The following is a 27,930-nucleotide window of genomic DNA, read 5'->3' as shown; positions in this document are numbered from 1 at the left end:
TAGGGTAGGTTTAGTATTCATGAACGCTTTTAGTTTTTGCTTGTCTGAGAAGTTCTTTACCTCTCCTTCTATTCTAAATGATAATATTGCTGGGTAGAGGATCCTAGGTTGCAGGATTTTCCCTTTCAGCACTTTAAATATATCATTCTACTCCCTTCTGGCCTGCAAAGTTTCTACAGAAAAATCAGCTGATAGCCTTCTGGGAGTTTCCTTGTACATGACTCTTTGTTTTCTTCTTGCTGCCTGTAGAACTCTCTCTTTATCTTTAACTTTTGCCATTTTAATTATGATATGTCTTGGTGTGAGTCTGTTTGGGACCATCTTGCTTGGGACCCTCTGTACTTCCTGTACCTGGATATCTGTTTCCTTCTTCAGTTTGGGGAATTTTTCAGCCATAATTTCATCAAATACATTTTCAATCCCTTTCTCTCATCTCCTTCTGTGACCCTTATAATGCGAATTTTGGTACATTTGATGTTGTCCCAGAGATCACTTAAACTGTTCTCATTTTTTAAATTTGTTTTTCTTTTTGCTGTCCTGATTGGGTGATTTATATTATTCTATCTTCCAGCTGACCTATACATTCCTTCTTCTGTATCACCTAGTCTGCTCTTAATTCCTTCTAGTGTGTTTTTCATTTCAATTATTGTATTCTTCAGTTCTGACTGTTTCTTTTTTATATTTCCTGTTTCCTTGTTAAAATTCTCACTGGTTTCATCTATTCTCTTCCCTAATTCAGTTAGCATTCTTATTACTAATGCTTTGAACTCTTTATCTGGTAAATTGTTTATTTCTGTTTCATTAGTTGTTTTTTTCAGGGGTTTTCACTTGCTCTTTCAATTGAAACAAATTCCTCTCCTCATTTTGCTTAACTTTCTCTGTCTCTATGAAATTAGATGAAACAGTTACCTATTGTGGTCTTGAGGGGGTGTCCTTGTGTTGGAGCATCCCTGTACATAGTGCATGTGCCAGTGGCTTTGGCGGGAGAGCTGGATCTGAACACAAGTCCCGTCTTTCCTCAGGGTGTGCTGGCAGCTATCATCTTGGTAGGAGGTGGAGCTGGAGATGGAGGGGGGGAGAGCTGGAGCCGGGTGTGAGCAGGGGCTTCTTCTCTGCTCAGTGGCTGTCACTGCCCTATTGGGGGTGGAGGTGGGTCCCAAGTTGCTGGAGCAGAACACCTGAGGGTCGGATCCAAGTGGGCTCTCTTCCTTGTAAGGGTGTGCTCTCCCCCTTCCCAGAACCAGCACCCAGCCCCAGCGGGGAGCAGTGCTGGAGCAAGAGGGGCTGGTGTGAGCATTCAGAATGGCTTGCAGCGTGGGCTGTGGCATCTGGCTGGGGTCAGAGACCCAGACTGCTTCTGATGTACTGTCTGTGTAAGCCCCAGTAGTAGCTGCCTCCCCACCTTGCTCAGATACCGCTTGGAGTCTCAGCCTCCTTTGTCCCTCACAGCTGAGCTCTCCCTTGGCCTTTGCCACCCTTACCCTGGTGTGGAGCTGTACTGCAGGCCAGGTGGGATCGGTGTGGGTGCTTTGCACGGGTCAGGGCATGGATTGTGGTGGTCTGGACCCAGACAGAGATCAGGACTGCTTCTGATATGCTGCCTGTATATGCACCAGTAATGATTGCCCCAGCCTTGCTCAGACGCCATTTTGGGTTTGAGCTGCTTTTGCGTCTCATAGCTGAGCTGTCTCCTTGGCCGCAGCAGCCCTTGCCCCAAAGTGGAGCTGCATCTTGAAGCAAGCGGGGCTGGAGCAGTTGCTTGGTTCAGGCTGGGACACGTGCTGGGGCGGTCGCGGAAAACCGGCCACCCTCTCCACCTTGTTTTGGAAGTAAGTAACTGTGTCCACGCTCCTCACGAGTGGAGTCAGGCTTCCCATAGCCCTCCTTTTAGTCCCACTGGCCCTCCAACCAGCCAAGGGGACTCGTCTTCCTGGTGTCAAACCCCAGGTAAGGGTGCCCGGTGTGTGGCTCTAACTGCTCACTCCCCAGGGAGGGTCTCCACCCATGTAATCTCCCTTCTCTGCTGAGTCCCTTCCCAGGAGCACAGGTCCTGACCCGATAGCTTCTCTTCCCTTCCTACCTGATTCCATGCAGATCTTTCTTACAGCCTTGGTCGTGCAGGAGTCTTCCTGCCACTCCACTTGGTTTTCAACAAGAATTGTTTCACATGTAGATGTATTTTTGATGTGTTTGTGGGGGGAAGTGAGTTTTGCATCTTCCTCCCCACCATTTTGATCTTCTCCCCACAACTCCCAGTTTAGGTGGAGACTCTGATCATCCTCATTCAGGCAGAGTAATCTCTTCTTCCTTGGTTTATTGGGAGCTGGTATGTAATCTGAGTAGGTCTGATCAAAAGGAACCCTGTGACTTTTGTTAGATGACTTGGGCGGGAGATACCCTGTTTCTTCTCCTGGATACAAGTAAGGAAACATGTAGCCTCAGGCTGCTTGCAATCAGCTTGTTTCCATGAGGTGATTCAGCCATGGGACCAAGCCGACACTTGGAGAGAAAGGCTCAAAGAAATCCTGGTTGAATAGGGCCTGAAGTCCAACTTCCCTTTGTATGGTTCAGTTATGCAGTATAGTGGTTGTTTAAGCCCCTTGGAGTTGGGTATTCTGTTACTTACAGCTAAAAAATCCTGACATACCAAATCAACCCTCACCCCAGAAAGTGACTCCCCCACCCCAAAAGGGAGCTCCCTTTCCACGGCGGGGCTGGGTAGGCTTCCCTCAGGGGCCCACATCCAAATGTAGTCCTTTTCTGCTTTCCTTTCTTCTCTCAGTGCACAATTTCCATTTCCGGTCACCTTTCTTTTCTTCCTCGTCTTTTTTTTTTGTTAAGGCAGAATTAATTTGAATTTTAAAATTAATTTTCAACTTAATTTTTATTTTATTTCAGCAATACATATTCACAAGTTAGACAGTTAAATACTTATTAAGAGGAAAAAAGAAATCCCCACCTTATCCTCCCACACCCAACTTCTCTCCAAAGGCAATCCCTGTCAATCTTTCTCACTGTTTCTTCTGGGCTTTATCCTCTATTGTTAAATAACATTTTTATACAGATATTTGTCATTTTTTAGCTTTAGTTATGACGAATTTTCTGTGATAAAATATAGGAACATAGATTTATTATACCCCTCCCCCGTCATACACATCCTCTCCCCCTCATTTCCTGAAAAAAGTTATATCACCGTATTTTGCTATTTACATTCTCTATGTAAATATTGTTCACAGCTGAGCCATGTAGTGTACTATGGTTATATTTCCTTTCTTAAACAACAGTTTCTTTTTCCCTAGCATTTAATAATTGCATGGTCTTTTCATTTGCTTATTTTCCTATGTATTGTTACTAGTTCATCCCACGCTATCCAAGAAAAATATAAATCCCTTCAACGTGTGCAGATCAATTAGTTTCTTGTTTTTCTGCCATGCACAAACGTGCTGGGAATTTTCTTCATCTTACTCCTTGTTTGCTAGATGTCATGTTTTCCTTTATCCTGGTTAATCTCTTATTTTAGAGAAGCAAATTCTCCAGTAGGTTTCTAATACAAAGTGTGAGGGTGATAAAAACGTTGAGATCTTTCATACTGAAAATGTCTCTATCTACCCTCTCATTCATTGTTGGTTTCTCATGTTCAGGCCCTTTCCTCTGATGTGTGGTCATCATTGACTGCTCATAATAAGAGTGAGGCTCTAACAGGTTGATTAGATGCTCTCTATGAGTAGAAGGGATTAGTTGCAGTGTGGGCTTCCTGTTGGGTAAGTAATAGGGCCGGCACCAGCTTTTGTGTTGGGGGAATACCCAAAAGTCTGTGTCTGTTGGTCTTTTTCCTTGAGTCAGGCAGTTTCCCCATAGGAGGAGCCTCCAGGCTTCTGTCTTGACAAGGTATGAGTCTGTCAGCATTCTTGCAGCTGAGTGAGGGAATGGCTCTGGGGCTCTTGTTCTCTATGAAGACTTTCCTTCTGTCTCTTGCTAGCTTCAGAACACCACCCTCCCACTCTCCACTCTATCTTGGGGTCAACAACTCCAAAGAGAAAACCTCAGCCTTCAGTCTTCTCATGAGAGTGAGAAGGGGTAGGTACCTGATGGGGGAAGAGAACTCTTACTCAGACTTTCAACTAATCCTTATGGAGATTTGCAAGGGGAATGGAAGGGAAAGCACCCAGCCAACCTCTCTGCACAGAGGTTTTTAAAACTCTTAACGAAGTTGTGTGAACTTGAACAAGTTCCTTGATTTCATCTGTAAAATGAAGATGAAGGGCTTTGGTGTGAGGGTTAAATGGAATTAATGGATGGGAAGTGCCTTGGGCAGTCTGCCCAGCACAGAGAGGGTACTCAATTGTTGGCAGTACAGTGGTCATGGTGGTAGCAGTAGGTAGTCTCCTTAGCCTTGTTTCACTGGACAGAAAGGACCTCCCTCCCACAATCCAGTCCTTTGCTACACTCTCTCAAAAGAAAGCCACCCTACTCATGTTCTGCCAAAATGTTAATAGAATTTCAGGGGTACCACAATCTTTGCAACTTACCTTCCACCCCACCTTCTCTGTGAGTGCCCAACCAAACCCTTAGCACCACCTCCTCTGTTCTGGCTCCCATCCAAATGGATTAACCTGAAGGATGGGAACTGCAGTGAACAGCCCGAACCCAAATCTCAAGAGTAAAATGGATCCCCTTCTCTCCTATTCCACACATAATCCCTCCACCTGCTAGGGCAATGCCCCAGGTCTTCCTCCTACTCTTCCTGTTTTCCTCACCCCCTGACAAGAGAGAGGCATGCCCTTTGCCTTCAGTGTGCTAGAGACCTTCTCCTAGTGCAAAATGAAATTCTTTTTTCCCCTTTCTCTCTTCTCCCTGTTTTTGTCCCACTGTTCTTGTCGGGGACCTTGACTCTGCTTTGTTACAGGACAGCCTTCCTCTTCACAGTCTAAGTCTTTCCCCTGAATTCTAAGGATGCTTTTCTTATCTGCTCTGGGGCCCCCAGTAGCTTTGTTAATTGGCTATGTCTCAGGGGATTGAAGAGGGAAGAGGAGCTGGAGCTAGGAATGTTGGGGTGGTCTTAAAATTAAGAATTTAGAATGCCTAGTGGGCCAGAGATCTGGTACAGGATAGGATCTGATGAGAAGCAGCAGTCACCGTGCTCAGCACTTTTTCCCAGTCTGACATTTCAAGTTGCAAGACTCTAACAGGGGTTTTTCCTGCTATACTCTCTATTTAGACTCAAACACTGAAGATACACCTAATGAAAATTTTGAAGTAGGTCTTATTAACAAAAGTCATGGTCAATTAAATCTTGGGAATCGACCTTTGTTGCAAATGGTATAAATACACAGTCATTTGGAGACTACGTGTGAATGAAGGTGGACACAAGGATATAGGAACAGCGTCACCTAATAACCCCTTACACTCTTGTTTCCTTTTTTAACCACACACACACACAGGAAAGCTGCACTTTGTTTGCTGTGAATGACATTTCCTGAGTGCAGACTTTAGTCTGTCCTTAAAATTCTCGCCAGCAAAGTAATAGAGCAAAGGGTTGAAGCAGCTGTTGGCCGCTGCCAAAGCCAGTGTGATGGCCACAGCTTTATGTAGATTCTCTTTGCATTTATCCACTCTCCACTCGACTATGTGGAGGGTTCTCAGTATATGATAGGGCAGGAAACACAGGAGGAAGATGATCAAGGCAATGATGATGGTGGTTAGCGCCTTCCTGTGAGAAAGACGCAGCCCTGATTCCGGGACCTCTGCCTTTAACAAAGCTCGAATGATCAGCAGGTAACACATGCTGAGCGTGCAGAATGGCAGCAGAAAGCCCAGCACCAAGGCAACGTGGTTCATGGTCTTCAGTTTAATAACTTTATTAGGATTCAGCTCCAAGCACAATGTGACATTGCCCTTCAGCTCAGAGCCATTTTTCAGAAGCACTGTTGAGGAAGCCATGATAAAGATCCATATGACCCCGCATAGAATCCAGGCATTCTTGACGCTGGTGGCATGAAGGAGCCGGAAGGGGTGAACAGTTGCCAGGAAACGCACAACGCTCAACACAGTCAGGAAATAGATGCTGCTGTACATGTTGACATACATAGAAAACGACATAATTCTGCAGGTTAGGTCCCCAAATATCCAATTGGAGCCTCTGAGATAATAGTCAACCCTGAAGGGCAGCGTGGTTATGAACAAGAGATCGGAAATGGCCAGATTTAGCATGAAAACATTCACAGATGTGGACTTCTTATAAGGTTGCAGGAAAACATATATGGAAAAGCCATTTCCCAAGGCTCCCCAGATAAATATTAGCAGGTACACGATGGGGTAAAATTCTCTCTTGAAGGTTTCAATTGTACAGTTCCTGCTGCTACTGTGATTGCTGAAGCTGCCGTTGGGTTCCATTTCTGATATGGAGATGGACGGAGGTAAGGACACAGGTTTTCTCTCCATGCTGAATTAAAAAGAAACAGATACAAAAAGTTACTTCCTGCTTACATTTTTTCCAGGTTTTAATGAAACAGAGAGAAATACTAACTTTTCTTTGAAACATGAGTCAAAAAATACTGCCTATATTTTACTATATGCTTACACTTTTACTGTATGCTTATACTTTTACTATATGTCTTTACTACATGCTTCATTACATTTCATGATAAATTTCTGGAATGCAGAATAAACATTAATTTATTTGGTTGAAGCCGAATCCTCAAACTGGGGGGACTTTTGCCCAGTGCCCAAATGAGTATCATCCAAAGCTTGTCTCTGACCCTGGAGAAAGTCATCAATTACACAGCTTCTGCTCTAGAAGCTGACAAAGATTCTCTCCTTGATCAAACTCTAGCCAAGGTCTTCTGAGTCCTCTTCTCAACCAGGTGTCAACCTTGGCCTACACAGACTTGAATAACAGCTAACATAAAAGTGCTAATATGGTTTTTAACAGCTCAAGTCTGCACCTCTAGGATGACCATACCCTCCCCTTCTTACATAGCCTGAGAAAACTCAAGGCTGCTGAAAGAATTTTCTGTTTGTTCCAGCCCACACCTGGACACAGGGCCTCTGCCTCCAGCCTCTGTGGAAAGAGGTTAGAGCCTAACCTCTATAAGCACCAGTTAGCAAACCCAGATGCTTTTCACTTGGATCAACCTTCCCTTCCCACTTTCTGTAATTTTTTTAAAAATTTATTTATTTTATTTATTTATTTTTGGCTGCGTTGGGTCTTGGTTGCTGTGCAAGGGCTTTCTCTAGCTGTGGCGAGCAGGGGCTACTCTTCGTTGTGGTGCACAGGCTTCTCATTGCGGTGGCTTCTCTTGTTGCGGAGCACAGGCTCTAGAGCACAGGCTCAGTAGCTGTGGCACATGGGCTCAGTAGTTGTGGTTCACGGGCTCTAGAGCGCAGGCTCAGTAGTTGTGGCACATGGGCTTAGTTGCTCCGCAGCATGTGGGATCTTCCCGGACCAGGGCTCGAACCCGTGTCCCCTGCATTGGCAGGCGGATTCTTAACCACTGTGCCAGCAGGGAAGTCCCTGTTACTGATTTTGAAAAGGACATTCTTGTCCACACGGCCCTGACTTTGGAGCCAGGATTCAGATATAATCTTAGGAAAAGCTTATATCAGGAAAGGATCTGAAAAAGTAGAAATAGACTTGAAAGCAATCAAGTCCTTAAACTTTTCGACCATGAAGACCTTAAAACCACTTCTCCCATCTCAAGACCAACAGGGACTGTAAATTGCAATGAGAAGGGCAACCTGGGACCCCGCCCTGCACTCCTCCTTCACTGGGGGTGGCAAGCGTGCAAGGACAGCTACAGATGCTGGGGAAAGTCCCTTATCATAGGCAGAGAATGGGATCCAGCAGGTATGAGCACAGACAAGAGAGCATAAAAAAGATGGTAACAGTTGCTCCACAAGGGAATTGAGGGATATGGGGGGACCAACAACAGACCCTAGCAACAGGGACTTCTTGAGCAATTGGGGAGGAAGGCAGAACTCATGAGGGAAGGTCAGTCTGCAAGCAGCAAGGCCCTTGTACTTCCAGGTCATGATTGAAGAAGAGGACTTTGGATCTGAGAGGAGGGTTGGCCATTGCAGGCAGGCCCTGAGTCCTGGAGAACCTCAGTGCTGGACAATACTTTCGGCACAGAGCCTCAGGCCAGGGATGCCAAGACAGAGGCCCTTTTCCCCTGTTGAGGTGGGGACCAAATCTCGGGAAAAAGAGAGATGCCCAATTTTAGAATCGAGGCACCAGATCAGGATCAGACCTTCCCCAAGGGTAACACTGAGTCCCAGAGTTACTTCAATTCCTCTGCCTCAGATTGGGATTGGTTCTGGGCCCTGGAGGGGCTGGAGGGGGACGGGAGTGGGAGTGGTCCAAGGCTGTCAAACAGCCCCACTTGTAGGAAGAGGATAATTACAGAAGCTGGGACTTTGATTCCAAGAGCATCTTAATCCTTGGAAAGCTAAAGAAAGAAAATACACAAACACCCTTCCTAGAAGCCTCATTTAACTAACAGCCACAGGCTAAAAGCAGGGCCAGCTCAGATCCAAAACTCCATTAAGCTGGCCACTTTCTCTTGAGAAATCTTTGAAACACTTTGGTTGTTCTTTTCCGCCCATAAAAAATACACTTGACTACACCACACTGCAAACTTTCACTAGACTGCTAAAAAAAAAAAAGAAAAAAGAAAAAGAAATGGCCTGTTAGAAGTGTCTGTAAAAATCAGCCAGACCAATTAAGTATGTGACAGGAAGCTGAGAAATCTATGAAGAGGTAAATTCAAGGAAAATTAGGAAATAAATTGACAGCGTAATTTGCACCGCCTTAGAGGGAGAGCACAGCTTCCTGGACTGAAAGCGGTCTTGGAACAAAGAAAGAATTGAGGCTTTGTCTCCTGCAGCTTTACTGATAATAAAACAACAAAGAAGAAACAATGCAAAGCAGCAGCAGGTGGAGATTCCAGATTGCAGTTACGAAGAAAACTAAACATGCTGCATGACCAAAGTCTAATGAGGATGAAGAGCTTATGTGGATGATTAGGATGTTTTCATGGTCACTGCAAAGCTGCAACTGTTCAAAACCTCACAGAAGTTATTTTTATTTACACTTAGAAAAAAAAATATTGTGATGCCTTGCCAGGACAGACCTTGTCACACATCCTGCCCCCATCACCAGCACTGACTAAGACTGTAAGTCCACAGGTGTGCTTACCTTCGGTTCTCAGGTACAAGCCTGTGACCTGGCAGCAGAGCCCAAAGACTGAGGCCCTAAGACGCAGTGACACAGTTTGAGGAACTGCAAATATGATAGTCAGGTGAGGCATGAAAGGAAGGACGAGGTAGGCGGAGGGTAGTTTGAGAATGACTTACATCCACGCTGGGGAGTTTGATCTTGGGTTTTATCTTGAGGGCAATGAGAGCCCTTGAATTGTGGGGAGCAGATCTGCATTTTAAAGGTGTGATTCTGGCAGGGATGGAGGACTTTTTGGAAGAAGGCAAGCCTGGGTCCTGAGAGACACGTGCGGATGCTCTTGTGATTGTCCAGGAAAGAGAGGGTGAACATATCTGGATGAGATTGAGAGTAGAAAGGAATGAGGGTTGACTGGAGTTGGGGATGGACTAATTATGGAAGGTCAGGGGCAGTTGGAGGTGGGGATGGTCAAGGACCCTCTCATGTATTTTGGGGGGAGAATGGTACATTACATTGATAAAAAGAACAGAAGAGGGGCTTCCCTGGTGGCGCAGTGGTTGAGAATCTGCCTGCCAATGCAGGGGACATGGGTTTGAGCCCTGGTCTGGGAAGATCCCACATGCCGCGGAGCAACTAGGCCCGTGAGCCACAATTACTGAGCCTGCGCGTCTGGAGCCTGTGCTCCGCAACAAGAGAGGCCGCGATAATGAGAGGCCCGCGCACCGCGATGAAGAGTGGCCCCCGCTTGCCGCAACTAGAGAAAGCCCTCGCACAGAAACGAAGACCCAACACAGCCATAAATAAATAAAAAAAAAAAGTCCTGAGCCCCAATCTCAACCCTTCCATTAACTTACAAAAAAAAAAAAAAAAAAAAAAAGAACAGAAGAGGAATAAGAGGAAATTGCTGTTTGGGGTGGTAAAATGAGTTCAAGTTGGGGCATTTTGAATTTGAAGCATTTATGAAACTGTCAGCTACAAATTGGCACTTGCCATCTACCTCTACAAGGATTAAATCAGGTGTCATTGCAGCTGCTGACCTTCAACACCCCCTGAAAGGAATTCAGGGTGGAGATCAGGAATGAGGCACTCGGTGCTCTGAGAAAAATTGGCAGAACAGGTCTTCAGATAGTTAGATATTTTCAGGAGCTGATTTGATGAGCCCAATTCTTGCATCTTCTCATATCCAGAAAAGCACTAAATTCCTTCATGGTGACGTCTGCTCCTCGTGACTAGCAGTAACCCTGATGAGAACTTCTGCAAAAATATGTGCTTGATTGCATGTATTCCCCCTTCACCAAAATCACATATATATTGACCTCTTCCCCCCTCCCCCCCCCACCCCGCCACCTCTTTGGAGCAGTTTCTCAGAGCTATCTGAAATGCTGTCTCCCGGGCTGCAGTCCTCATTTTGCCCCAACTAAAACTTAACTTGCAACTCTTACATTGTACTTTTTTTTTTTTTTTAAAGTCGACAAAACACACGCAAGAACTGTCCCATTGCAGTCCAGAGCCTGATGAATTTAGGGGTCATCAGCACTTGGTACCTGGAGCCAGAAGAGTGGAGGAGCTCCTGCAGGGGTTTAAGAGCAGAGAAGGAAAGAGGATCAAAAACAGAACCTCGGGGAACATCAACAATTAAGGGACAGGCAGAGAAACAGGAGCCTGGAAAGACGATTGAGAAAGAGTGGCCGAATGTTAAGACACGAATCGAGAAGGCAACTTCTGGGAATTCCCTAGTGGTCCAGTGGTTAGGGCTCCACGCTTTCACCGCTGAGGGCCCAGGTTTAAAAAAAAAAAAAGAATGCAACTTCAAGGAGGGGGGAGTGGTCAGTGGGGATGAAACGTGTCAAGTGTCAGGAGATTTAGCAATAAGCTTATCAGTGTTCAGAGGTGGTGGGGTGGGACTCCAAGGCCAGGAAGCTAATAAAGGAGCAGGGATTGAGAAAGTGACCACTTTCTCAGAGGAGAGAGAGAACATCTCAGCTCAGCTTCTGTGAAGGGTTTGTTTTTGGAGGAAGTCAGGGAGGGAAGATGCATTCTTTTCTCTTGAGACACCTTCTTACTCTCAGCCCATCTCCTACAAATGACTGCAATGTCTTCTTCTGTTCATTTCTTGTCCTATCTTTTCCACATCAGACACCTGAACAGGGCTAGAGTAGAATGTACACCGAATCTGAAGTCCAGTAGATGTGATTTGACTCCCAACCGTCCCACTTTCTAGCTCTAAGACTTTGCACCCCTTGTCCCAGCAATACCTGTATTTTCATAAACGAGATTCAGCTAGTGGAGCCTGCCACAAAGTGACAGATGGTGGGAAAAGCACAGAAGTCTGGGTCCTGGTCTGCCAGTTTCTAGGTACACAGGGCCTTGGCTAACACATCACTTAGCTTATTTGAGGAAGTGTGTCTGTAAAATGAGGGTAATGTTGCCGCTGGACTCCATATCAGGAAAGAGCTCTGAGAGGAGCAAATGCAGTAATGGATGTAAAAGCACTTTGAAAACCGTAAAGCTGGCATTATCGCTATTATTTTGCTGCTCCTCAACGCCAGGCAGCGGAAACCTGGATTTGCACTTCTTCGGGCACGTACCTGTGCCGTTCACTCTGCTCTCTTTTACCTCTGCCTTTCCCCTCTTCTCTATCCCCCTTCTCCCCGATCTGCAGGGTGCCCAACTCTAGTCAAGCCAAATCCTCTTCTTCAACACCTGTATCACCTGCATGTCACCTTACCCAACTGACACTTCTCACGGGTCTCTCTCTTTTTTTATCACTCCTGCAGCACTTGTAAATAAACTACAGCAGCCTGAAATTAATTCTTCATGTGCTTTGATAGATACATCTTAGGCAGACATTACACTGGCCTCTCCAGATTATGAGACTTGCAAGAGGAAGGGACAGTCCTCTACTGATTTTGCATACCTTATTATGCCACACACATATTTGAGGGAACTTGGTAAACTCTTAATCACTAGACAAATGAGAGTTACCATAGCACATAGCAGGCTCATAAAGTGTATGTGTTAGACACAGATTACAGAATCTGATGGTCCAGGTGAATTCACAGCCCCGTTAGTCTTCTTCTCCTCCTCACTTACGTCTACGTCCAACCGCCATGTCCTTGTGGGTTTGAAGTTCTCTACAGTGGGAAGCTTCTGTTTTAATAACCCAACCTGCAAATCACAGCTCTCTCCACAATAATGCTCTTTATCTTCCCTAATAACTTTAGAGCATAACTTGGATTTTAGCTGCCAGAGCTACTGCATATTGTGCAATGGCAAATAGAACATTCTTTTTGAAGTTCATAGAAATGTTGGTGTAAGGTCATAGAGCCAAATCTGCCACTTTCAAGCTTGGGAATCTTGCACAAATAACTTATCTTCTCAGAGTCTCCGTTTCCTTATCTGTAAACGGCATAAGGAACGTGAAGTATTTTGCACAGGGTGAGCACACAATGACGTTTACTACTATGATTAAATCTCAAAGTGTGGGCTTAGGCATATGATTAAAGAGGCGAAAAGGATCTCAGAACATTTGTAAAAATATAAAAGCAAAGGCTGAGAGATGATTTAATGATAAAAATAGTGTAAGGAATGACAAGGGTTCCTCTCTGCTGCAGGGAAGCAGTAGTAGAGCAGCAGGTAAGAACACAAACTCTGGGTTGAATCCTGGTTCTTTCACTCACCAGCTCTCTGTGACCTTGGACAGCTGCCTTTATCTCCCTGCCTCAGTTCCTTATCAGTAAAATGGAGATAATGCAGACAATAGTCCTTACTTCTCTGAGTTGTTGTGAGGATTAAGCAAGAAAACCTGTGAGTGGCACTGAGGTCAGAACCTGGACCAAAGGAGAAAGCAGCATATGTTAGTGAAACCGAGCAGGGGCTCCTGGGCACGGAAGCCTTTCTGTCCCCCTTTTCTTGTAGGGAACAGACTCCAACCTCCACGACCTTCCCTGAGTTCCAAAGGGCAGATTCAAACAGTTGCTAATCCGGGAAGGTAAGGGATGCAAAGACAAGGGAGGGGCAGCCAAGAAACAATAGTGCAGCCTTGGGACAGTGTCCTGGTTCTGCCTCAAGGGATACACATAACAATGTCTTTAAGCTCTTCATAGAATTAAAACCCAACAAATGGAAGATGTCAGCATTCTTCATACCAGAGAAGACCACCTGAGGCCAGATTAAAGAAACCAGAGAAGCTCACTGAGAAGATTACCTGAGGGACTTGCCTGGCAGTCCAGTGGTTAAGACTCCGTGCTCCCAATGCAGGGGGCACGGTTTGATCCCTGGTCGGGGGATCTAAGATCCCACCTGCCGCATAGTATGGCCAAAAAAAAAAAGAAGAAGATCACCTGAGACCAGATTAGGAGTGTAGGTGCTGCACACACGCTAATCTTGTTCAGCAGCCCCATCCTTGAATCGTTTGCTCTAAAACTCATCAAATCCTCCTGGCTTGGGACACACAGTTTCAATGGCAGGAGTCCACTGTGTCCCCCACTGCCTGGCAAAGCAATACAGCTATTCTTTTCTACTTCACCCAAAACTCTGTCTCCGAGATTTGATGCAGCACCAGTGCACAGGGGCTGAGCTTTCAGCATCATTAGCTGTTATTATTGCAAAGGCTCACAGACTTGGCTCCCTGAAGCTGTGCAGAGAGGATTCGACCCTCTGGATTGGAAGATTCTACAACCTCAAAATCCCAGAGGCCCTGGAGTGCAAAACTAATATGCCCCACAAAACAGAGACGTATCAGTGAGGGCCTCGTTTTTGAAATCCAACACTGCTGGCTCAGCCCTCAGTTGTAACAGGCTCCAAATGTGCTGGTGGAAACGTAAAGCTTTAGAGACTTCTTTAGCCTCCCAGGAACAGTCTTGCACTTTTAGAATTTTTTCGAGGGATAAAGTGAATTAAATGCTTGGAGACCAAAACAGAAATACAAATGAAAAGATCTGAGATTACAACCTCTTTTGAATGAGGAACTGAGCTGGTCTCCCGGCTTCCGGAATAAATAGGGAACAGGGGAGTGAACAACATGGGGCCCTGTTTCCATGGAGTCAGCACCTCGGAGCATTCTGCTACTCCCATCCTCCACCCTGTCTCTCCCAAAGTGCCTCAAAGTGCAAGTCACGTCTCACACCACCAGCCTAATGCTCCTTTGCCTTCTGAATGCCATTTACTTCCCCACACCTCATGGCTGTGAAGTCAGCCCATCGTTGAAAGAGGTGCTTGCAGATCTGCTGTAAACCAGTAGGTGTTAAATAGCACTTATGACTTTGGAAGTCCCCCAGGAGCAAATTCTCCAATTTATTTTCTCTGTGCGGCAAAGATCTCTTTAACAGCTCTGGGCCCCAGAGGGACTCCTCAGCCAGGGTCCTGGGCCTGATAATTCTCCCTGCTATCCTGATAATTCTCCCAGATGACCATGAAGTTACCCCTCCAGGGCCTATGGCCTAAGTAGAGTTTCATTGTCTCATATCTGTCCTCTGGCTAGGAGTCCACATTTGGAAGTTGCAAAGCTCGTAGGGCCCAACCTCTCGTCCCAGATCCCAACCAAACTGTGCCAGACTTGCCCCAGAGCTCAGCAGACAGAAAAGTCAGTGTGTTCTTCCTAAGATTTCGGGGGGTTCCTGGAGAGCTTGAAGCCCTGAGGAGCAGTCTTTGGACCCGCTCTGTTTTCCATCAAGGGGAAGAGCTGAATGAGTCCCGGCAGCAAGGGTGGGAACAGTCCCACCAGGCAGAGGATCCCTTGGGGGACCGAGCGCTCTGAGCAGTTTCCCGCTTGTAATCGCCTCCTCTCACTGGCTTCTTTCACAAGGAAACTGTCCAGCCCCCCTTCACCATTTCTCCCCAGATTGCTCAGGAACCCACCAGGATTGGGCCAATAGGAAGAGGGATACTGGTGATTAATCAGTCTTTCAGCCCTGCTTCCTGACTAAATTCTAGAAAGTTCAGATGAAGTTCAGAACCCTCCCAAATAACTTCTGAATTTCATTATCTTGGTTTTCTATTTTATTTCTAAAGACCAGACACACTCTATGGTATTAAGTTTCCTAATTAGAATCTTTTCTTGAAATCACAGTCATTGGGTTGTCAACTTCTTAGCGATTTCTACCTGCTGCCGATCTACATGTGCCCTTGAGCTGGCACCTGCCTCTCTCTCCTTCTAGCACTTTCCCTGATGCCTGAGAACCCACCAAAGCCTTCCTTGCCTGGACTCTGCCTCAGGCTGCTGGGCCCTCTTGAAATATTGCCTGTCAGGCCCCGTTTGGGGTGAGGCTGGACATGCAGTGCACAGTAGCTGTGGCCTTCTCCCACTAAAAGGAGAACTTTGCTCAGACCACAGAGTGTGTGGTAAAATGACATCCACCACCCCAAATGCACATGGGCAGATGGAGGAAGAAGCACCTCAAGAAGAAGTGTATTAAAAAAAAAAAAAAAAAAAAAAAAGAAGAAGTGTATTGCCAGAGCTGCCATCAGGACAAAGGTCAGCGTGGGTGAAAACTGATAATCTGGAGAGTGTTGGTACAGTCAAAATATCAGATCTTTTAAGTAGCAGCGTCTTGCTGACGGTTTAGCAACAGCTGCCTTTTTTCTCTCTTTTGCTGACAAGCTTTTCCCCTCTATTCACTTGATTGGTCAGTTTGCATGTTCTCTTCTGAAATTCCATTCTTGAGAATTTCCCTGTGCAAAAAGGTTCCTGTGGGTTATGGACACTTTCGGGGATAACTACACCTTAAAACTGGAGTCTTTTCACAATTTCATTGTTTGTTGTTCTCCCAGAGAACAACTTATCCCAGGGATAAGGCAGGGCCTGAACCCTAGCAGAAGGTTGGCATCCAAGCCCATGAGGGGCCTCTCTGCCTCTGAGAGCGACACGTGTGGCAGTATCTCGACATCCTTCTTCCCACCTCCATCCTTGTTGAATTGCCTTATTTCATTCTCTAATATTCTCCCACAGCTAGCATTTCTTCCATGTTCATCCGAACCACTAACACTCAGGCTCCACAATAACCAAACAACCACAAATTCGACACAGAGAAAACTTAACGTGTAAGGAGAGCTCTGGGCTCCTTGGAGATACGGCTTCATTTTTTTTTTTTAAAGCATTATTTTGACTTCGTGCTGTCTTCTCTCTGGCTCTCATAACTTCTCGGTTCTTCTATGTTAATAGAATATATAAGCCTATAAAGCTGATTGTGGATTTAATTTTATAAAAATACCTGAGCTTTTAAAAAAATTATTTATTTATTTATTTATTTAGGCTGCTGCGGGTCTTTGTTGCAGCACGTGGGATCATCACTGTGGCATGCGGACTCTTAGTTGCAGCATGCATGCGGGATCTAGTTCCCCAACCAGGGATCGAACCTGGGCTCCCTGCATTGGGAGCACAGAGTCCTAACCACTGGACCACCAGGGAAGTCCCAAGCATTTTAAAAATCATTTTCTAATGCACTTCATCAGTGTATCAAGGAAGATTGGAGGTATCTGTTATTAACCCAATTTCTGATCCAAGAAAGGCCACAGAATCATTCTGCAGCTGAGTCTCTGATTTCCAAGTCTTCTGATTCCAAAGACAGAAAATCAGCAAGTATTATCTCAGAGGCTATTGCCCTACTCATTCCAATAATTTCCAAGGGATTGTGTCAGCATTAGGACTCTCCCTGTCCACAATCAAAGTGACTAAGTGACATGACTCAGGGGCTCCCCCAAAGCCCACTCACTCAAATGAAAACTCCCTCTCTGCCTTTCGCCTTGGCATTTCATATCCCATCATTAAATTCACTTCTTGGAGCAAAGGAATTATTTACCAAGGTAGTTAGTTACACAGCATAGGATTCCTGGAAGGATTCAGAGGCATTAAGAAGTCATAGGAAAATTTGGGGAGTAAATCCCAACAGGATCCAAATCCTAGCTCTAGCCCTTACTGGTGGTGTGGGCATTAGCAAGTACTCAGCCTTTCGGTGTATTGAGGGGACCAGGCAGTCAGCACACTGAAATCCACGCCCCCCAGCTGCACCGAGCCTGGCACATCGTACACTTTCAATGCATTAGCAAGCCTGTGCGAGCCTGACTGCTGCCAGGGGAAAAAAAGCCTAAGAACTTTTCAGTATGCCAGGTGCAGGATGCCCGTAAAGGATAGTAAGAAACTGATGAGAAGAAAATGTTTTCCTATGTCTCAAAAAATTGAAAACCAGGGGAATTGCCCAGGAAAGAGCCCTAGCCAGCTGCCAGTAGCCTGGGGACAGTGGGCTTGTGTGACCTAAAAAGGAGAGAGCAAGGGGCAAAGCACACTGCCGGCTCCCCACTCTCCCAGACCATCCTGCTGCCCAGTGTCTCCTCTGAGGCAGACATGCCCTTATTACCGAAGGTTTCCACCAGCCCCTCCTTCCATCACAGGGGCCAGCTCAGGGCCCCCCAATACAGGCTGTCACCTCGCCACCACTCTCCTCAGTAAAATCCACTCCAGCCTCGTTGAACTTATTTCAGTGCTCCGAACATACCAGGTTCTGTCTTGCCTACACGCTCTGAGCTCCAGCTCATCACCTGGCTCTCTCTTACCAGCCTCAGGTTTTTTTCTGGAATCACTTCCTCTAGAAAAAGCCTCCTCTGACCCCTCCGGGTCTTGACCGGCTGCTGATCCAGTGCCTTCTGTCGTCACACTACCCCACGGGGCAGCCACTAGCTCCTGCTTATGCCCACCCACCAGAATGTTTGCTCGCTGAAGGCTAGAACGCCTTACTTGTCACTGCTGTATCCTAGGCGCTGGCACAGCTCATGGCCATAAACATGCACAAAGAAATGACCAGTGAGTGAGCAAATGCAGCTACGATCCAACACCCCCTCATGTTATGTCTCACTGTGCTGCCTGCCCAGATATCTCCTGGGGAAAAAAAAATTCCCAATGGTCTTTCGCAACGGAATGATGTTACTGCATTTTTCCTCACAAACGTTCTGTCTCTGAAATTCAAATCTAAGATTTGGGGACAGGAATATATAGGGTCAATGGCATGGGGGCAAAAGGAAGACTACAAAAGGGACCCCAGCATCATAGGAGGTGACCCTCTTTATATCTCTGAGGGTTGCAAATTGTCTTTCTGGCTCCGGGCCAACAAGTTCTGCTACAACTAACCAGGCGAGTTGCCTTCAAACCTCTCAAGAGAATTTGTAAGAGAACAAAGTTATTGTTGAGGTAAGACTCAAAATGAAAAGAAACCAACTTACGTCAAAGAATCTGTGATGCCTCCAAGCATTCTGTAGCTGATTGTGTTTCCTGTACCAGGGGGGCAAATGAGGTAAAATGCTCTCTCTGTAGCCTCACAGGAGGATACTTACATGGGAGATAGTTTTTTTTTTTTTTAATGCTAAAACTATTCTTGTTTTTATAATATACAATAGGAGTAATAACCTGGGACTGGACCGTTTTCATTTTTCCCAGCTTAATTAATCTTTAAACTTCCAGAGCAAATAGACTCCCCACCCCTTCCTTCCTCTCTCTTCCTTTCTCTGCTCCTCCCTTGGCCCATTCGCCCCTCCCCTCCCTTCCTTCTTGTTCTTCCTCAGATCTGCTTCCTTCTTTGAAACCTCTCCTTGAAACAGTAAAGATGTAAAAAGCTTCTGCACTGGCCCTGGCTCTTCCTGAGGACCCTCCAACTTTGGGATTCTTTGGTTTCAGTTTGCTGCTCCAGCCTCCGTTTCCTTTGTCAGAGGGGTCAGCCCTTACTGCCACTAAGTCATCCAATAGGAGAAGTTTTCCTTTAAAGATTGTCCAAGATTGTACTACTTTCTCCATGGGTCAGTTAATATAAAGAGGTTAATAGGTTCAAAAGAGAGAAACAGAAGCTGTTAACTAAAGTTCACATTCATTGATGAATTAATTTATTTACACCTGCCCATTTATTCTTAATGGAGCCCATGTACTGGGTTGCCTGCAAGGACTCCATCCTCAGGCATTCTTCATCCAGTAGAAGGAATGAGACTCACACGTAAGTAATTCCAACACAAAGAAGGCAGTGGGCAGCTCCCTGAGAACAGCATAGATATAGTGCTGGGGGTTCTGTTATGGATTTGATAAGCCTCTACAGCAGAGCTGATCAACCCAGGCCAATTCTTGCCTTTCTCTGCATTACCCAGCTTGGCTGCTGTGTTAACCAGAGCTCACTGGGTAATTTCACAATCCCTTGTTAGGCTTTCACCTTCCAGGCTTAGCCTTGGGGGATTAGCACGTCTCAGATGTCTGGTGTGCATGATAAACTAGAAAAGCAGGAGGAGTCCCTGAGTCTGGAGCACACACAAGGTACTCGAATGCCCAAGGGGATCCTGACACATAGAAATGAGTACACCGCAAAAATATATCACCTTTCTTCCCAAATGGGTGTTGCTTACGTGATGAGGGTACCCTTGATGACCCCAGGTGGATAGGCAGGAAAGATGGTATAGTGAATGAAAACATGTGTTTTAAGTTAGATGGGACCCAGGTTCGACCCTCAGCTCTGCCTCTTGGTTCCTCTTATTCCTGTACTTCAAGACCCTCATCTGCAGAGGGAGGACGGGAGTGAGTATTGCTGAGGAAAATAGATGTAAAAAGATTAACTTGGTGCCTGACACTTGGTAAGTTTTCAGTCGATGCGAGCTAACAATAACAGGAAGATTCATGACAAGTATGAACAAAACTCATCAAGAATTAAATGACTGGCTTCCTTATGGCCAAGAAAAGGAGCTGGGACCATTTCCTCTGGAGAAGAGCCAACCAGAAAGACAAGGACAATTCTATTTAATTTACTTTACATTTTTATTACACAAGCAGTGAATGTGGTTAAACAAACAAACAGAAACAAGGTAATACAAGCTGAAATAAACTTAAATTACTAGCTTTACCACCAACCAGACATATATATAAATGTTTGTGCCTTTGCTTCCTTTCATCTTTCTTCAAATATACATATTTTTAAACAAAAATGAGTGCATATTTTAATGCAGTTTTGTACCTTGCTTTTTTTCTTATCACTAAATCATGATCATTTTTCTGTGCCAACTAATAAACATCAATGTCATGTAAATAGCTAAAATAATATTCAATTATATAGACATAACAAAATTTGAACAAATTTTTTACAATAACCATTACTCAAGCTGTAAGGAAAGGGCCATGTATGTGCCCTGAACTGAACCAGATTGGGCCAACTCTGGTTCTACCCTAGGAAAGATCCTGTGTTCTCTTGGCCTCACTTTCTTATTTTAAAATAAGAATTACACACTCCGGCACTCAAGGCTATTCTGTGGATCAAATGAACTACTGTATGGAAAGGGGTTTTGTAAACAGTGAAGTACTCTGTGATGTTTATGTTCATCAAAGAAGGTGCTAAACAGATATTCTCCTCCATCAAGTCAAAACAAGAAGAGACTTCATTAACGTGCTCTTGATCAAGTTAGGTTGAATCAAATGACCCACTCTATAAAAATAGGAAAGATGCTTTATGGCCCCAAATAGGGGAATGCTTGGGTAAAGTACAGTAAATCTCCTCAATGCAATACTATGTAGCAATTTTAAATTATGATTAGGAGGTCTTTACAGCAATGTGGGAAAATGCATGCTCTAATGGAAAAAAGGAATATAAATGTATCCATTGTGTACGAACACAACTATGAAAATCAACTAAAATCATAAGCAGACACACAAAAAAGAATGGAAAGAAATACCCTGAAAATATCAATAGAAGCTGTGGTTTTTGCTTCCTTCTACTTCTTTGTACTTTCCCAATATTTTTAAAAATATCATGTATCTGGTAGAAAAAAGTTTACAGTAGAACAAAATAAACTTACTTTTTAAAAATTATTCTTCTTACTATGAAGCGATAAGCAAAGCATAATCCTTAAAAATGAGTTAACAAAGCAAAGATTAAAATGCTCACCTGAGTTTTCTTTCTTTCAGCTGCGTTGGCTCTGTCTCCTCTATCTCTTTTGTCTTCCTCCTCCAAGTAATTCAGCTTGCTCATTTATAAGAAAAGTGAAACAGCAAATTGTATTTTATGAACAGTGTCAGCCAATAGGAAGAGAATAAGGAACTCTGGTCAGAAAGTCATCTGTGCTTTATAGAACTTTGGTGTGAGTGCCGGTGCTGGCTTCCTTCTCAAGATGAAGAGTAAGATTTCCACTTAGGGACTACATCTAAAGGAAGAAACCTGCATTAGCCCTGCCCCTCTAATGACTTTTTATCAGCATCTTTCACAACAGATCAAGGGGATGTGATGGGCTAGACTCAGGGGTTTTAAGTGGCTTTTAGTTCTCCTAAATGTTTTTGTTTCCACACAACAGTAACATCAGCACCACCTTATAAGTACAGCATTTCAGAGCTATTTAGAGCAATTTCCATCCCCCACTTGCTTTTTCAACTTACTTGCACATGGGTGGAGGCCTTACCCATTCTGCTGAAAATGCTGTCAAAAGTTATCAATTGCATCCTCATTGCTCACGTTAAAGGTCCTTTCTCAGTCCTCATCTTCCTTCCTCAATTTGTTTTGCACAGTTAACCACTGCCAGTTCTCCTTGTTTCTCTGACTCTCTCAGTTCTTATTCTATCCCTTGGATTGTTTCCTCTTTGCTTCCCTTTCTTTCTTTCTCTCTTTTTCTTTTTTCCTTTCCTTTCTGATTCTCTTCTATCCTTTCTCTAAATGTGAGCTTGCCCCAAAAGTCTGTCTTCTGACCTCTTCTCATCATATTCTCTTGCTTTTAACTATATTATCCACATCTATGGCCAAAATACAGCTTTTCTAGTCCCCGTCCAAGTGCATGCTCTCCCATTTACCCCATCTAATCAAATAGCACTACAATGATTCAGCCAGCTGACCTGACCATAAACCTAGAGATCATCCTTAACTTCTCTCTCTCTCCCACAGCCAACATCCAAGCCAACAATTTCATTGGTTCTACCTGCAAAATATGTTCTAAGCCTAACCATTTCTCACCTTCACGATTTCATTAAAATCCTCAGCATGTCTTGAATGTTGCAGTAACATTAGGCAAGAAATAAAAGGTGTCCAAATTGGAAAGAAAGAAGTAAAATTACGTCTGTTCACAGATGATATAATCCTATATGTAGAAAACTCTAAAGATTACACAAGCGCATGCGTGCATGTGAACACACACACACACAGACCTGCTAGAACTAATAAACGAATTTGGCAAAATGGCAGGATACACAAAAATCAATTGCATTTCTATACACTAACAATGAACAATCCAAAAAGGAAATTTCATTTATAATAGCATCAAAAAGAATAAAATACTTAGGAATTAACTTAACCAAGGCGGTAAAAGACTCGTACACTGAAAATAAAACATGGTTGAAAGATATGAAAGACACAAATAAATGGAAAGATATCCCATGTTCATGAATTGGAAGACAATATTGTTAATATACTACCCAAACTGATCTACAGATTCAGCACAATCTCTATCAAATTCTCAATGATGTTTTTACAGAAATAGAAAAAACTCCATCCTAAAATTCATGTTGTGAAAATAAAAAACAAACAGGGACTAGCCTTGAAAATTCCAAGAGCAAACAAAACCAGTTTAGTCACACAACTAAAGCTAAACTAAAATAAATTAAATTAAGCTTAATTTATTTTGCAAGACTAACTTGACCTGGGTCAAATTGTTCTGACATTTTTGAAAAACTTCCCAAAATCAAATTTTAAATTGGAGTCTTTCTAACCTGGAAGCAAGTTGGGATTTTCTAGAAGGCCCCTGGAACTTCTCAAAAGATTTGTTTTCTCAAATAAGTTAAACTGATTTTAAAGGAGATAAGTTAAACTGATTAGGCTTATTTGATATGTTAAATTATATAAGCATCATTGTCAGTTAAGTGATACTAAGCTTTCTTTATGTTGTATTTGTATAGATATATAAGTGTTCTAGAAATGATATGAAATTCCTAAAATTCTGATATGTTATCAGTCATAATTTTCAAATGTATGTCACAGAAATAACTAAATTTATTTGTCAATTGCGTTATTTGTGTGTGTCTGTATGCGAACTTTCACCAGATCTTTAACCATGGCTATTTTTGTCTTTTGTCATTTGTCGATGGTTATTGCTTTACCCTGATGCTTTTGCAAAAGTGTTCTTGCAAAAAAATGCTTTATCTTCAAAGAAATTCATGGAGAAGACCCTGACAAGTACTGTAGAATGCAGGTTTCTGATAACTTTAAGATCATAACACTGAACTGAATAAGAATTCCTAAAACTCTGATGGAAAACTGATGAATTCATAAAACTGCTAACAAAAGATCAAGATAAACAAGAATTAATTACAGGATACTAAATGAACTGATCAGGATGATTATAATTTTTATGACTTCATTTAAAACACTGCTGCTTCTTTAATGTTTTGCTTTTGAGATTCAAAGAACCCCCTTTTTCTCCTCTCTTTAAAGCTATCTATCTATCTATAACTAACAACAGTTTGGTAAAGTATATCTTGGCAGCAAAGGTTAAAACATCTGTCTTTTTCTCTCTGCCTGATCCCTCCAGAATTTCTGAATTTCTTATTAAATAGTCTTATTTTTCATGACAATGTACGTATTTGTCTATGTTCAATAAGAATCTAATCTCTTTATAATAGGACACAGTTAGACAGGTCCTTGTCTTGGCTTCCTGGTCTTGAGAGGCTTTTGAAAGTTCAAGCTGAGATTCCTTATGAAAAGTTCCAGCAGAGATTTAAAATAGTCAACATAGTCAGTCACTAGACTTCCCTGGTGGTGCAGTGGTTAAGAATCTGCCTGCCAATGCAGGGGACACGGGTTCGAGCCCTGGTCCGGGAAGATCCCACATGCTGCGGAGCAACTAAGCCTGTGTGCCACAACTACCGAGCCTGCGTTCTAGAGCCCGCAAGCCACAACTACTGAGCCCGCATGCCACAACTACTGAAGCCTGCCTGCCTAGAGCCCGTGCTCTGCAACAAGAGAAGCCACTGCAGTGAGAAGCCCGCGCACCTCAACGAAGAGTAGCCCCCGCTCGCAGCAACTAGAGAAAGCCCATGCACAGCAACGAAAACCCAACAGAGCCAAAAATAAATTAATTAATTTAAAAAAAAGACAGTTAAAAAAATATATATATATATATAGTCAGTCACTATTCTTGCTGCACTTATATAAATAATCAGGCCAAGTTTATTGAAACTAGACTTAATTTTCAAACAAGTTAATCTTGTGATTAATCTTTTTTTTTTTTTTAAATAAAGCCATTTCTTTAGTTTTAATTTATTTATTTATGGCTGTGTTGGGTCTTCGTTTCTGTGCGAGGGCTTTCTCTAGTTGCGGCAAGCGGGGGCCACTCTTCATCGCGGTGCGCGGGCCTCTCACTATCGCGGCCTCTCTTGTTGCGGAGCACAGGCTCCAGACGCGCAGGCTCAGTAATTGTGGCTCACGGGCCCAGTTGCTCCGCGGCATGTGGGATCTTCCCAGACCAGGGCTCGAACCCGTGTCCCCTGCACTGGCAGGCAGATTCTCAACCACTGCGCCACCAGGGAAGCCCCGTGATTAATCTTTATCAAAGCTAATCTTTGATAAAAAAGGGGGATGATTATAGAGAGAAAAATTGTGTTTTAATAATACACCTTTGTGGATATCAGATTCTAGTGCTGTTAATTGTCTTTCAGGTTTTGTTTTCTACCTGTTAACTGGAATGGAAACTGAATTCTTCTAGTTTCCTCCAATATTTGGCTTGAACTTTCCAAACAAACATTTCTGATTTTTTCCCACTATTTTGGCTTGGAAACTAAAACTGTCCTTTTCCAAAGCCATGCAAGATAAAGCTGGACGAGTTAAAGTAAACTTCAGAGAAATCATCACAACAGCTCATGTGGGGTCAATTTCGTGCCTGTTGCTATGTGACCACTCAGAAAAATCACCCGAGACTTTCACACTGTAAACCAGGAAAATCTGATTGCCACTGCTTGCCCTCCCTCCACCTGAAGATGCTCTAACTTGACATCTGGGAATTTTCCCAACTGGCTGCTCTCCAAACTCAGAGACTGAATTTTTTTTTTTTAACATCTTTATTGGAGTATAACTGCTTTACAATGGTGTGTTAGTTTCTGCTTTATAACAAAGTGAATCAGCTATACATAAACATATATCCCCACATCCCCTCCCTCTTGCATCTCCCTCCCACCCTCCCTATCTCACCCCTCAGAGACTGAATTTTTAATGTGCTCAGAAACGGAATTTATAATTTGCTATTAACCTCTGTTTTTCTTTTGTTTACATGGAAATGCCTCTCATTAAATTACCTGATTGCTCACACCATATAGGAGCGTAACTTAGGTGGAAGCTCACCTGCAATAACATCTCCTGACTTAAAACATCCTCGTGTTCATCTTGTAACCATGAGGATATAAGGATATGTTTGCTAATACATCATGTTTTGTCTATGTAAATAATTTTTTAAAATTGAAACCCAATTACACATTATCCAAAAAAATTGTAGATTGATTTAGAGGTAAAACCTGAATCTGATTATAACCCATTTGAGTTATTTAATTGTTTAAATCTTGTCTCCTGGGGATGTCTGCACTAGGGAATTTTCCACTCCTTGGGCTGGTCAAAAAGTTCATTCGGGTTTTTCCGTACGATCTTACAGCAAACCCTGAACGAACTTTTTGGCCACCCCCAAATTTTCCTTAGAGTCATCATATTAACCTCTCTAGGGCATTGTATACTCTCAAGGGTTTTTAATGCCTGTCAGCAGCCACTCTCACACCAAGTGGTATCCACTGTGGTCAGACTACTGGGAGAAATCAACAATAACTGCATAAATAATGAAGATGGAGACTACATGGTCCTCTGGCCTGATGACTCAACTAATGGACACAGTGAATATGCCATTCTTTGGCCTGACAGCCATCAGCGAGGGGTAAACAAGAATAACCCTATACTGGTTGGTGATACTCTCAGGCTGCTGAAAGAATGACCAAAAAGAGGAATTGGTAAAATCAAAAACAAATGGAGATCAGCCTTGAAAATTCCCTGGGCAGACAAAACAAGTTTAGTTACACAAATAAAGCTTAATTTAGTTTACTTGCAAGGCTAACACTACTTGGGTCGTTTCTTGCTCATGCCTCTGGAAATCATAAGCAAAACTTGAACTATTTCCCAAGACTGATATGAGGTAATCACTGAAAATTCTAATATTATAACCAACTTCTGTGAAGAATAAACAGTCACTACTTTCTCCCTATATAAGCTGCTTTATAACAATATACTTCTGAGCCTCATTCCATGTTTTGGTTTGAATACTCCCAGTTTGCAAAGTATCTTTTCAGTAAGTGCACAATAAACTTTTACTTTTACTTCAGGGATTCACTGGTTTTGCTTCAGCTCTTTCTGAACTTTTGACAGTGTGGAATCTAAAGGGACCCCCAAATAGCCACAACAATGTTGAAAAATAAGAACAAAACTGGAGGATGAACACTTCCTGATTTCAAAACTTACTACAAAATTACCGTAATAAAAAAAAGTTTAGGCTTAGCATAAAGACAGATATACAGCTTAATGATGTACAGTAGAGAGCTCAGAAACAAATCCTCACATATATGGTCCAATAATTTTTGACAAGAGTGCCAAGACCATTTTTTGGCAAGGACAATCTTTTCAACAAATGGTGCTGGGAAAACTGGATATCCACATATAAAAAATTAAGTTGGACCCTTTCCTAACATCATATACAAAAATTATCTCAAAATGGATCAAAGAGCTAAATGTAAGAGCTACAACTATAGAACTTTTAGAAGAAAGCAAGGGAAAAGCTTCAGGGATTTGGCCATGATTTCTTGGATATGACACCAAAGGCGCAGGCTTTGGACTTCATTCAAATTTAAAACTTTTGTGCATCAAAGGACTCTATCAACAGAGTAAAGAGGCAATCTACAGAATGGGAGAAAAATATTTGCAAATCACACATCTGACAAGGGATTAATATTCAGAATATATATAGAACTCCTTTAACTCAAAAGCAACAAAAACAAACAATTCAATTTAAAAATGGGCATAGGACTTGAATAGACATTTCTCCAAAGAAGACATACAAAGGGTCAATAAGCACTTGAAAAGATGCTCAACATCACTAATCATTAGGGGAATGCAAATCAAAACAAAAATGAGACACCACTTCAAATCCATTAGGATGAACAAACAACTTAATCCAAAAATGGGCAGAAGACCTATATAGACATATCTCCAAAGAAGATATACAGATTGCCAACAAACACATGAAAGGATGCTCAACACCACTAGTCATTAGAGAAATGCAAATCAAAACCACATTGAGGTATCACCTCACACCGGTCAGAATGGCCATCATCAAAAAATCTACAAACAATAAATGCTGGAGAGGGTGTGGAGAAAAGGGAACCCTCTTGCACTGTTGGTGGGAATGCAAATTGATACGGACACTATGGAGAACTATATGGAAGTTCCTTAAAGAGCTAAAAATAGAACTACCATACAACCCAGCAATCCCACTACTGGGCATATACCCTGAGAAAACCATAATTCAAAAAGAGTCATGTACCACAATGTTCATTGCAGCACTATTTACAATAGCCAGGACATGGAAGCAACCTAAGTGTCCATTGACAGATGAAAGGATAAAGAAGATGTGGCACATATATACAATGGAATACTACTCAGCCATAAAAAGAAACAAAATTGAGTTATTTGTAGTGAGGTGGATGGACCTAGAGTCTGTCATACAGAGTGAAGTAA

The 27,930-nt window shown here is 43.2% G+C and overlaps 1 protein-coding gene across 1 annotated transcript; it reads right to left on the bottom strand.

Moving 5' to 3' along the window:
• Positions 1–2,900: 2,900 nt before the first annotated feature.
• Positions 2,901–21,318, bottom strand: CYSLTR2 (cysteinyl leukotriene receptor 2). The gene is made up of 2 exons (XM_061170737.1): positions 21,076–21,318; positions 2,901–6,442 (listed from the first exon to the last, which is right to left on the bottom strand). The coding sequence occupies exon 2, from the start codon at positions 6,439–6,441 to the stop codon at positions 5,422–5,424; it is 1,020 nt and encodes a 339-aa protein (XP_061026720.1). The 5' UTR covers position 6,442; positions 21,076–21,318; the 3' UTR covers positions 2,901–5,421.
• Positions 21,319–27,930: the final 6,612 nt, after the last annotated feature.

This window comes from Eubalaena glacialis, chromosome 16 (assembly GCF_028564815.1).
Source record: "Eubalaena glacialis isolate mEubGla1 chromosome 16, mEubGla1.1.hap2.+ XY, whole genome shotgun sequence".
Lineage (NCBI taxonomy): Eukaryota > Metazoa > Chordata > Mammalia > Artiodactyla > Balaenidae > Eubalaena > Eubalaena glacialis.
Note: the sequence above shows the minus strand (reverse complement) of the source record. Positions and strands in the feature narration are given on the sequence as shown.